This window comes from Rhinatrema bivittatum, chromosome 17, assembly GCF_901001135.1.
Source record: "Rhinatrema bivittatum chromosome 17, aRhiBiv1.1, whole genome shotgun sequence".
NCBI lineage: Eukaryota > Metazoa > Chordata > Amphibia > Gymnophiona > Rhinatrematidae > Rhinatrema > Rhinatrema bivittatum.
The window spans coordinates 27,117,280-27,129,511 of record NC_042631.1 but is presented as its reverse complement, the minus strand read 5'-3'; the positions used below and the strand labels follow the sequence as shown (position 1 = coordinate 27,129,511).

Sequence of the window (12,232 nt, the reverse complement as noted above, 5' to 3'; positions counted from 1 at the left end):
GGGACTTTTCTTATTTTGTGGGTTAGCAGATCATTTGTTTTGTACTGTTTTATTTATTGTGCTTGTTGTTTTATTGAAACCATCTAGGATAGAAATATTTAAAATAAATGAGGTAATGCACCATACTGTATACTGTTAGAAGTGTCATGTGCGAGAGAGATGTCTGGCTTGTGTTTTCTCAATTGCCTAAGAAAGGAGAAACACTAAAGCAAACTCTGAGCAATAGCGCGGTCCTCTTTGCAAGCATTGCATAATTCATTCTGAATATAGTGTAGTTGTCCATATGTTGAAATAAAAGTTCATGGAAAAAACATAAGGTGACATCTTTTACATTGTACTAACCTTTTTTTCTTTCTTTCTTTGTTGGCTTTTATTTTCACTCATCATACATTCAAAACTAGTTTCAAATCCCCGTTGTAAATGTATTTGCTGACTGTTAGAGACAGCTCATATCTGCAGTTTAAAACCATTTTCTGTATTCATTGGGTAAGAGAAATTATGTAGAATGTAGCACAGCTATACAGCAAACAGCAAGGTTGTTTGAAAGTCCTAACCACCATCAGCACATAAACACAAAGGCTGATAGTCAAATGGTTTCACTTTTAAGTTAGTTGGACCAGAGATTTGAAATTCCCATCCCCTCGCTGGTGAAACTTTTACTTGGGTGAGTCGTTACCTGGGGCAGATTTAGCTGTATAAAAAGACAGCATGGGGGGGGGGGGGGGGGGAGTGTTCCAGGGGCGGAACTAAAATTTGTTCAGTTAGTGCTAATATTCAGTAGTACCCAGAAGAATGTAACTCTGGTCAGGGATGATGCTGTCCTAAATATAACAGGATTTCCTTATCTGGGTGATGTTATCCCAGTATATTCAGCTGCAGACTTGTCCCACTGGGTACCCCAGACAGTTACCCAGATAAATTTATCTGGCTATGTGTTTTCTTGCGGTATTACTGAATATTGGCCTCCTAGTGATGTAATAGATGGCAGAAAATGACCATCTGCCCGGCTGTTCTGGCCACACTTAAGGATACCGCCCGCTGTCAGCCACAGTGTGTGAGAGCACTGTACTGGAGTGTGTGTGAGCCACACTCCAGTACAGTGCATTTCATTTTCATGTTATTCATGACTTTATAAATTAATACAATTTAACCAAAGCAGTTTACTAAAGAGATTTTGTCATCTTCCTCTGTACTCTACCATCCTGGGTAGAAGAGCATACAGGATCCCTACTTTTCCCAAGCTTAACCCCCCCAAAGCTCTTTAATAATCTGAATAGCCAGCAATTCTAACATGGCCGTTGCCAGAACATCCACCCTGTTGGTCCCCTGTGCGTAGTTAGCCAGTCTGATCGGCTACCTGAGTGCCTGCTTTTCTGCTACTACTTCTAGAGGCTGATATTAAAAAAAATAATAATAATAATAATTTAAAAACCACTAAATTTAGGAACCTGTTTTCAGCTAGACTTAGATCCCTAAGTTTAGCTGAAAATTCACCTAAAATTCACTAAATACACAATAAATTTATTGTGTATTTAGTATCCTAAATTTAGGGCCAGTATTCATTTTCCTAGATTCATGCTCCTAAGTTAGGTGCCTAGGCTGCAAATCAGTCTCTAATTCCACCCCTGAAGTCACCCATTTTTTTAGTACCCTAAATTTATGACCCTTATGAAACTGGGATCCTAACTTTGGGAGTCAGATCCTTAAATTTGTCCTTTTTGAAAATGTATTACTAGGATTGAATTCCCAATGATAGGCTCCTAAACCCTTTGAACATTGAGCTATTAGCTATTACAAAACTTGGAGCCTGCCAGTAGATCGAGCTGCTCACTGGATTTTGATCATCACAGCCTGATCTTAATAGCTACCATTACTGGGGAGCCCCCAGGGTCCCCCTGCCAGACAGGTCCAGCCATGAGAGCGCCTGTCTTTTTGCTAGGAGTTCTAGTTATTACAGAAGGTGCAGCCCGCCGGGCGGATTGAGCCTCTCACTGGATTCTATCATCACAGCCTGATCTTAATAGTTACCATTACTGGGGAGCCCCCAGGGTCCCTTGTGTCGCCTGCCAGACATAACTGGCTACATAAGCACCTATGTTTCATATCATCCACTACATTCTGGCAGCCCCAGCATTTGCTTGATCAAGTGAATTTTGGGCGCTATGAACACTTAAATTCATATCGGTAGGATGTGCTTTCTCCTGTCTCCGCTTCTAGCAACTACGGATCCTCTGTGCATATCCCACAACCTCTTAAACTCCATTAATGTTTTATCTGCCACCGTGCACGCTGGAAGGGAGTTCCACGCTTCACCATCCTGTCCTTGAAGAAATATTTCCTGACGTTGCTTCTCAGTCTAACCCCTTGTCGCGTCACTTCGCAATCCCCCTTGTCCTAGAACTTCTTTTCCCTTGAAACAGGTTGGCTGTTTCACAGTACCATTAATATGTCTCTCGCCGTTTTCAGTGAGTTTCTAGCAAAGCTAATGCGTAATGCGTTGACGCAGTCCACAATAAACGGAGAGAATTGGAAAAGCGCTCTGTGCCAGTTGTAGCACCTGATATTTGGATCCATGTCAGGCTAGTCTAACTTTGATAACGTTTTGGGGCTCTGGAGATGTCATGCATATATATAGGCCCCTTGCTCTCATGTTCTGTGAAGCACAGGGCTCGGCACAGTAGTGAAACGCATTTCTCATCCATCATTTTTCTTTTGACTTGTAGCATTTGGATGGTTTTATCGATATGAAGGAAAATTTCCAACAATTCGAAAGGTACGGTGTGCACAGAGTGCAGTGTGCTGAATGCTCGGTTGCTGTGCTTTACTTATTTAATCTATTGGGCCTTATATTCAAAAGATTTTAGCAATAAATGATATTGCTTGAAACCGCTTTTGAAAATAGTCTCATTACATTTTATTTTTCAAATGCTGAAGGTATTGAAAATCTCTTTTCAGAGATCCTTTTTTTTTTTTGCATTCTGTTGCACATTATTACATTTGAAATATCAATGTAATGTGTACTCTTATCAGTAAAGCTCAATTCAAGGGATGGGATGTTTATAAATCCTTTTTGTCATTTGCATGCTGGGAAGTTTTATTTTGTTGTTAATCTCTTATTGCTGTTACCAAACACTTGGTGTTTGGTGCCAATCCTAAATGTTGTCTAAAAATATGCATACACACGTCACAAGTCCCAAGATAAAGTAAAAATGCGGGAAATAATTAATTGTATTTTGCTATATGGCCTGCATTTGTTTCCCCACTATTTCTTTGCAAAATATGTTGCATATAATTTGCCCTTTTACTGAAGGAGAATTTTCATGCTCAGGTGACTTATTGATGAGCCGGTCTGTGTGGCTGGACATTCTGTTTCAGATCCCAGCAGGCCATAAACTAGTTGATGTAGAGAAGGCTTCCTCTGGTCCCTTTTGGTGCAGTGGTTGAGCATTGAGGTCTGCGTTCCCCACCGAGTTGTGGGAAGCAGGGACCTGCCCAGTATGACGACTGCTCTGAGGCTCCTGGAAGCTCCCAGCGACAGCTCATGGCCCACACGTTCTGAACTTTCTTGGCAACCAGGCCACTTTCACCTTCCCAACAAACAAATTACAAATTAAGCGTCTTACATTGAAAATTACATTGTAGTCTATTTCACGGAAGTTTGAATGCACGCTGTACTGCAGCAGTATCATATCAAAACTCCTCTTACAAGTTAAGTTTCTTCATCAGAACAGAATATGAGTGCCATTTATTGGCAGTGCATGATGAAAGTCCGCTGTGGGTGGATTTCAGACTAGCCTAGATGAGCGATACTGTGTAATTGCACCAAATAATGGATCCAGGGCTCTTAATAGCACCGAATCCATTATTTGGTGCGATTACACAAAACACAACACCTGGCAGAGCCGTGGCAAGCACGCTTACGACTAGTAAATGATGCGTTGTGTTCTGTATATCTTCAGCACTACAGTTTATTTAGAAACATCAGGGGTTTGCTTCTTCCACTTAAAAACAGCGGCACATTTTTGCATGAAAACGGACGGCCAGTCTGCCTTTAATGTGTTGCGTTTCTTCAGATGTTTTCCGCACTAGTCGAGGTCTTGGTGATTTTAGGGCAGGCAGGAAGTGCCTGACAGTCGCCATTTCTCACTTCATTTACAGAAGTGGTAGGGGGGGTGTCACTTTGACACCGAGCCCCTCGTTTCTGTGAAATTGCCTGAAGCATCTTTCTCGGTGCATGTCATGATATGACTTTGACTGCTTGCAGTGTTTTGTAATGTTTGAATTGTTTTTTGGTGGGGAGGTTTCATTTTTTCTTTTTTTTTTTCGGGGGTGGGGGGGAAGATGTGGTTCTAGAAAAAGGCCCTATCCACTAGCCGTTATTTTTCTCAAAGGAGCAAAGTGAGAGTGAGTTGGCTGTGAAGAAGGCTCCAAGCGTTCAATGTTGGCTGGTGTCATACAGCTTCTATACGTGGGAGGCGGGAGGGGGTTTTAATAATGGAAATTTTAAAACATCTCAGAAAGGCAAAGAGAGAAAGAAATCCAAGACCGACAGTCTGTTTGAGCAAAAGAAGAGTAAGAAGGAACTAGAGTTTGAACAGAAACTCGCCAAGGAGAAGGAAGAGATGTTGGAAAAAGAAAAACAGCTGAAGATCAACCGGCTGGTACAAGAGGTATTAATCTGCAGACACTTTTGCAACATTGTGTGTCGTCGTAGTGTTTTTCTGGTCTCCAATGATCATTGGAGCATGTGAAAATGCAGATTATGAAAAAACAAATTGCTTACATTGAAGTTTTGGCCAGCATACCAAATAAGCCTAAGGTAAATGTTCTTTATGTATTTATAACACCAAACCTCCACTTCCCCCTCATGCCACCATCACCACCCACTTCCTGTTGGGTGCGTGATATTTGTGCATGAGCATAAACATAGAAACATAGAAATGACGGCAGAAGAAGACCAAATGGCCCATCTAGTCTGCCCAGCAAGCTACGCTCTTTATCCATTTTTTCCCCTTTTTTTTTCTCTCCCACCTGTTACTATTGGCTTCCAGTACCCTCCAGCCCTAATTCCCCTCCACCCCACCACCAATTTAGAGAGCAGCGCCGTATCTGCATCCAAGTGAACGTCCAGCTCAATTAGGGGTAGCAACTGCTGTAACAAGCAGGCCACACCCTTACCCCATACTCTTACCCACCCCTGTTTTTATTTTTTTTGTTTTGTTTTTTTGGGGGGTTTTTTGGGGGTTTTTTTGGAGATAGCAGCCCTCCATCCTTCCGCTCCGTGAAGGTGGAACACCAACTACTGGCCACTGGCATCCCGCTCCGTGAATGCCGCTGTGGCTACTGCCGCTCCGTGCAGTGTTTTGCTGCCTCCTCTTTATTCACGCCCTCTAGACTTGATGGATCCACAGTGTTTATCCCACCTTAAGTGAAATCAGCTTATTTTGTAACTCCCAGTTGCCTGCTGGTCAGATCATCATGAAGACAGTAGCAGCTTTTCTAGCTGAGCTGAAGCAGGGATAAATATGATGCTTTTTAAAAGGGGAGGGACACACTTGGATAATGTAGTAAAAGAGGTCCTTTTTTTTAGTAAATACAAGTGGTAAAGGCCTGGAGTCCTTCATCCTGACTTGAATGGCTAGGCAGGCTTTTAAATCGTCCCTCTTCCTGTTCTGGCTAGCCGCATCATGAGGAGATAGCTACAATAAAAGTCAAATGGCGCTGAAGAGGCCGAATGTGTAAAGGAGAGCGTAAACTTAGAACAAAAGATAAAATCCAGACCAAACCAACCCACAACAATATGTAAAACTAAGATGGAAATGTGTTTTTCTTGTGAGACAGACTAGGACAAGGCAGGTGAATTTATAGATGTGTATTGATGATTTTTGGTTTATAATCATGTGTGCGCTGCTTTGAGTGTTGCCCGTCTTAAAATTGGTGGTGTAACCTATTTTGTACAACGGTGATCACGTTAAGGTTTCAGAGACAGAGCGAGAGGACTTGGAGGAATCAGAGAAGGTTCAACACTGGGTGGAAAGACTTTGTCAGACACGATTAGAACAAATCTCAACTGCAGAGAATGAATATCCTGAGGTAACAGAATGTAGTTAACTCTTTTTCCTTCTCAGAGTATTCTAATACGGCGTGAGGGAGCGACAGGGAATATTTTTACGTACAAACCCTTCAGATAGTTTGTTTCCGTGTTCCATTCTAGATCAGTTCATCTGTTCCATGCGGCCTGAGAAATTATTCCTGGGTTTTTTTCTTATTGTGCTTACACTTAATAATGGAATAGACTCCGAATTTACCTTTTAAATACATGTAATCCTTAGATACTGAAGTAGCAAGACCTCTCTGTCATTCTGTATGACTGGTTGCTTCAGGATTAATTTGGAATTCAATCTTCAATCTACTTTTAAAGTGAATGCAAGCAGGGAGTCAAAAAAAACATATTTACTTTAACATTTGGGACATATGTGAAAAAGCAGATCCATTATGCCTAAGAGTATTTGCTGTTAATCCATTGCTTGCCACACTATGCTTTTGGTTTCTTAAATTCCAAAGTTATTTCATATTTACTCTGGAATAGATTTTCAAAGGGGTTTCATGCATAACAATAGCCTATACGCATATAAGTAATATGTACTCATGGATAAGCTGTTTTATAAACATCAAAAGTATGTGCATATTTTCCATTTCACTTGTACGTTTTACTGAGGGGGGAGAAAAAGGCAGGCTAGGAGCGTTCTGGGACGGGGTTCAGAACTACGTACAATAGTTGTGACTGTGTAAGCGCTACATGCCTACACATTACCAAACATATTCATACATATTTTCACCAAGTGAAATTGGGCTTGTCTTTTGCCTGCGGTTTTTTAGTGGGAAGTCTGGGTGAGGCAGCGGTATCTGTAATCTTGCAAGTAAGCATTTTCTAAATGATGTATGAGCATATATGCTTTCTGTTAAGGATAGTGTAGTAACTGCTGCTGCACGCAAGCTACCTCCAAACAAACAAAAAAAAATGTAAACGTTAGGTGCAATAGAAAAGTTACCCCCATTTCTTCATCTCCATTCTCTAGCCAACAGGGATCCTCTGTTTCACTCCCTTTCGAATTCCTTTACCGTTCTTGTCGGCACTGGAAAAGGTGATGAATTCAAGAATGGTAATGGAATTCAAAAGGGAGTGGAACAAACACAGCGGATACCTTCTGGCTAGAGAATGGAAATGAAGAAAGGGGGTAACTTTTTCTATTGCACCTAAAGTTTACATTTTTGCTTGGGGGGTAACTTGCTCAAAGCAACAGCTGCTACTTCTCTTAAAAAAAAATAAATAAATAAATGTTACCCAACACACAGGATGGACCATTTTGGTCTGTATCTGCCATCATTCACAGTTACTTTATTAAAAAATAAAAGCTTGCCACCATGAATAAATCAGGGTGGTTATGCATGCATGATATTTTAGGTGTGTAAGAAAAATGTATGAGGTTAACTTGCATGCAAATGTGCGTCGTGGCATATACATGCATATATAGTCATGAGCTGATCTATGCTAGCATTTTATAAACCATATGTATAATACATGCGCATTTTATAAAATACACTGATGTATGTAAGTTTGCACACACATACTTGCTTTCAATGCACTGCATTCAACATGGATACGTTTTCCTACCTATTTTTTAAAAAATATAGATGCATATATTTTACATGCCTAAATAAAATAGGACTTGTGTAAATCTGTATATTAAAACATACACATCATAGAAATTACTAGTTTTACCAATTAGCCCACCAGTTCACCCAGTCTTTCTACAGATCAATGAGACCCTCCTGGTTCTTCAGCCTGAATTCCCAGACCTCCCACCCAGTCAATACAAAACAGTAAACATGTTTATTATCATTTACGCCAGATATTTAGACAGATGTAAAATTACATGAGTACGTTAGCAGATCTACGTGTCTTTTTTAAAATAGCAATTTACATGTGGAAATGCTGATCCTGTCCCGCAATGCCCCTGGACTGCTCCTTTATGTATGTATGTATATGCAAAAATGAAATATATGCATATTTTTGACTTTTACAAAACATGAAGTATGCGTGTAGATGCTGCTAATTTTTATACAAGTAATGTTTTGGAAATTCATCCTTATTCACGTACATTTATAAAATAGGTACAGAAAGTATGTATTTGCTTGCATTGGAAACATTTGTGCATGCTTAAACATACGTGCATTCTTTCACAGCAGAAATACACGGTATTTTATAAATTGAGAAGTTTCCACCACACAAATTATAAAATACTAGCATAAATCTCTGCAGCCACTTAAGTGTGTAAATGCTGTGGGAGGGATAGATTTGAAAGTTAAGCTCCCTCTGTTTCACTGGCTGAAAATAGGTACTTGTATTTGTTACTCATCTCATTACTTATGTGTTTCCCTAATATATCATGCCTGACTATAGTTCTATTGAACTAGAAAATTGAAAGCAGGAACAAAGTTTATTCCTAGACCTGATTCAGTGTTGGGTTTTTTTTTGTATGTTGGAACTTGTAGGGGGTTTTAATATTTATTTTAGTCACAAATACTGTACTTGGAAATGAAAGTTAGCTACAACAGCCAACTGTTGAAGAGTTCTAGCTTCACTTGAGTTTCACACATCAAGAAAAAGAAGTGTGAATAAAAGACTGGTTAATTTGTGTATTGATCTAGAAGATAGTGAAAGACAGCAAACTATTACTGAAAGTTAGAATTTCTTTTATATGATGAGCAGCAAAAAGTTGCATAGATTGGAGCACGTGAAAGAACAGGCCTTGTTGAGTTAATTGACGCAAAATATGGCTAAGCTGCATTCTTTTTCCAATTTATACTAGATGTCAGGTGGACATCCTTCCCCTACTCCTACTCCTCCTCCTGCTGCAACATCTATGCGAAGGTTTGCTGGTGGCCTGCAGCTTCACACTACAGACCTAGATGACATTAATTTAGATGATGTAGATCGTCCTTTGAAACGAATGGCACCTCATCCCCCTTCGCCCCGCATGCCTTCTACAGCCATGCCCCGTCCACCTCCTTCACCAAATGTCACCGCTCCAAGAAAACAGGCACCCCCACCTCCACCGGCACCCCCACGAACAACCCCTCTTCCACCATCTTGGATGAGCTTGCCTCCACCCGCTCCCCCACTCCCTCCACCATCTAATCTTCCCTTGCCGTTGCAAGTCATGAGTTCTATCCGTCCACCAGTCTCCTATTTAAATGAAAGAAGGGTCAGCCAGAACTACCAGCCTTCTGAGGCAGAAGATACATTTAATGATTGGGAGGTGAAAAACTACAGAGGAAGACCGGCTCTGAATTCTGTTAGCTCTGCAAATGCTGAACCAGTCTATCCACCGAGTCCAAAGGTACTCTGCATTCTAGAGTGTGTGCATAGTTTTGGGGGTGTGTGTGTTTTGTTTTTTTTTTTGTTTTGTTTTTTTTTTGCATGAGTTCTGTGGCACATTAAAATAGGAAATCTTGAAACCAGATAATTAGATTCATCAGGCGGTACCTGCAGGAGAAGCCCATTGAATCATGTTGCTCTTGCTGCTATTTAAAATAATTTTACAACAGCATTAAACATTTTTTTTTTGCCTGAGTCCATGTTGTAGCTGTGATAATACCCTTGCCTTCAGTTCAAGGACATTTAACTACCGGCAGAAGCCACTATCTCATAATAATGCCCAATGTTGCAGGTAATATCCCTTAAGAAGTGACTTGTAATATGCAGTGTATACAGAGCATGGAATATTTAGGGAAGTAGTAAATGCCTATCATTTTGTAAGCTGTGGCTCCCAGCCTTTTTGCTTACCTATTTCACCAGTTGCATGATTAACTTGCACTGTTTTCTGAAAAGAAACTCGCCTCCTTCAAAGCACCTTATTTGTGTCCCGAGTAATACCTGGTGAAGAGTGTAGCACATTGAAACTGAGGATTTATAATTTTGCTGAACCAACAAAGAGAATGTGGTTTACCACAATCTTAAAAACTCTGAGCTAACCAATCAGCTATGTGAACTCCGTATTAGCTTCAGCTAACTTTAGCAATGCAGGCATTACAGTTTCCATAAATTTGTTCCTTTGCCCAATGGAACAGATTAGTAGGTTCCTAAAGGTTTAGGTTCCTGATAACAGTATTGTTCAATGCTCTAAATTTCTTTCAACTGCAAACAAAATTAAAATGAATAAATTCTTGGATAAGTCAGATGCATTATGGGGGACAGGATTAGGCTTCTGGTAGAGAAGGAATGTAACTCATATAATCATTATCAAGAGATCAATAAGATCCGTAACAGAACAAAAAGGATATCACACAAGAGGCAAAAGAACATGTTTTCCCCAGTTATTGGAACCTCTAAAACAGAGCAATGGGGCATCTGAGGGCCTCTCAGTAGATTTCTCTTCAATATAGTAACCTTTCACTTGCAGCTATTGTATATCTCAACAGTATATTGATGTTCAAAAGAAAGAAACATGTACTTTACTATATATTTAGCACTGCCTTTCATTGTAAATCCTACTGCATTTGAATTTGGCAGATCCTGAGAGAGCTTGTGGTTTATAGCCCACCTTAACTGGGACAAATAATGTCATATTTATAATGTGGATATGAAATGTGGTGGTGATTTCTTCATAAGCACCAGTCATGCGAAGAAGATGGACAAATCTTTTGTTTGAGTTTTGCCTTTCAGCTAGTACTGATGTTTTTTTTTATCTATAACGAAGATTTTTTTTATATACTGTGACACCCTGTGACCTATGGTTGTATTGAATAACTCAGTTGTACAGCCAGCACATGTAAGCATAGGTGCAGTAGGTCATGAGAGCTGAATTATGGGTAATCTGACACATGGTGAGTGGACATTCTCTGCTTTCTATTTCCTGACCCAGGGGTGTAATCTTGATCCCATTTAGTCATCCCTAGAGCAGGGCATCTTATGGGAGTTGTTTGCACAGAGTGAAAAAAACCCTTCTATTTTAGACAAAGGATCTTGTCTGATCTTGCATCTCGCTCTCTCGCGCGCTCCCTCTCAAAGCATTGTCTTTTTACTCTGCATTCAACTGAAATATTTCAGGAAAGTACTACCCTTTTAATTACAACGTTGTAGGACTGAGTAAGGTACAATTTGAACAAATCAATATTTTAGTAAGCATAAGAGACATATGTCTAAATTGTATTTTATTGTTTCATCTTGTCCACTAAAGCTTGTCTTCTTAGTGTAACATTCATGACAGTAAATATTACAATGAAATATTTATTTAATTTTGTCAAATAGCATCCTTTCATAGGGCCACATAGCAAAAAACTTGAAATTGCTTGATATCAGCTGCATCGTGGTAGTCAGACACTTGTAATATTTATCAAACCCCTGTACTAAAGCTTTTGTTGTTTAGGTTGTAAGAAACACATCTCATGTCAGCAAGATTTCCTCCACATCAAGCAATCCCTTGGTAGGTCAGAAATGTTATTTGCATTGAATAGTGTGTACAGCTCATCTTAATGTTAAGGAAAGGAGAGTATGGAGATTGATTTTTACATGGATTTGAAGAATGGATGTTTTATTTTGTACTGCAAATCACCTTGAGATGTAATTTTTAAGGTGATTGATCAACTATAAATTAGCAAAAAAAAAACCCAAACCATTTATTTAACAGAGAAGTAAGAATAGTCATGGATGCCAAACCTCAGTCCTTGTTCTTACAGGGCTACTGAGTTTGCAAGCTTCATGTGGGGGGGGGGGGGGGGGAGACGTAATTGATGGTGCATGGTACAGAGAGAGAGAGAGAGAATTGGCAGAGTTTTGTGAGGAGATGATTAGAGACACTTGGCATTCCAAGCAGGGAGATGGGCAAAGATTGGTGGGGAAACAGGTTATTGAGAGAGGCTGATGGGAGAGAGGGAGCGAGAGAGGCTGGGTAGGGCATTTTGGCAGAAAGACGCTGGGCAGGCCATGTTAGGTAATTGCCAGGTTCTTGTGGCCTGGTTTTTGGCCTCTGTTGGAAACAGGATGCTGGGCTTGATGGGCCCTTGGTCTGACCCAGTATGGCATTTTCTTATGTTCTTATGTTGTGATGTATAAACCTGCTCAAGAATCCAGCTTTACATTTTAATCTGCACTACAAAAATACTAAGATTTAGTAATCATTTAACAAGAAAACAAAGTCTATATTATAAACAAACGGGGGAATATTTC

General features: G+C 40.0%; 1 protein-coding gene across 3 annotated transcripts in view; it reads left to right on the top strand.

The window, feature by feature from the left end:
• USH1C (USH1 protein network component harmonin) overlaps nt 1-12,232 on the top strand; it is a 117,854-nt gene that overhangs the window by 64,553 nt on the left and 41,069 nt on the right. For all 3 annotated transcript variants that reach the window (XR_003853284.1, XM_029582996.1, XM_029582997.1), the window contains exons 15-19: nt 2,724-2,773; nt 4,518-4,670; nt 5,977-6,093; nt 8,874-9,404; nt 11,433-11,489. Coding sequence is in view for 2 of the 3 variants with exons in the window: in XM_029582996.1 (XP_029438856.1) it covers nt 2,724-2,773; nt 4,518-4,670; nt 5,977-6,093; nt 8,874-9,404; nt 11,433-11,489 (908 nt within the window). In the remaining variant the exon portion in view is untranslated. The remainder of the gene's footprint in view (nt 1-2,723; nt 2,774-4,517; nt 4,671-5,976; nt 6,094-8,873; nt 9,405-11,432; nt 11,490-12,232) is intronic.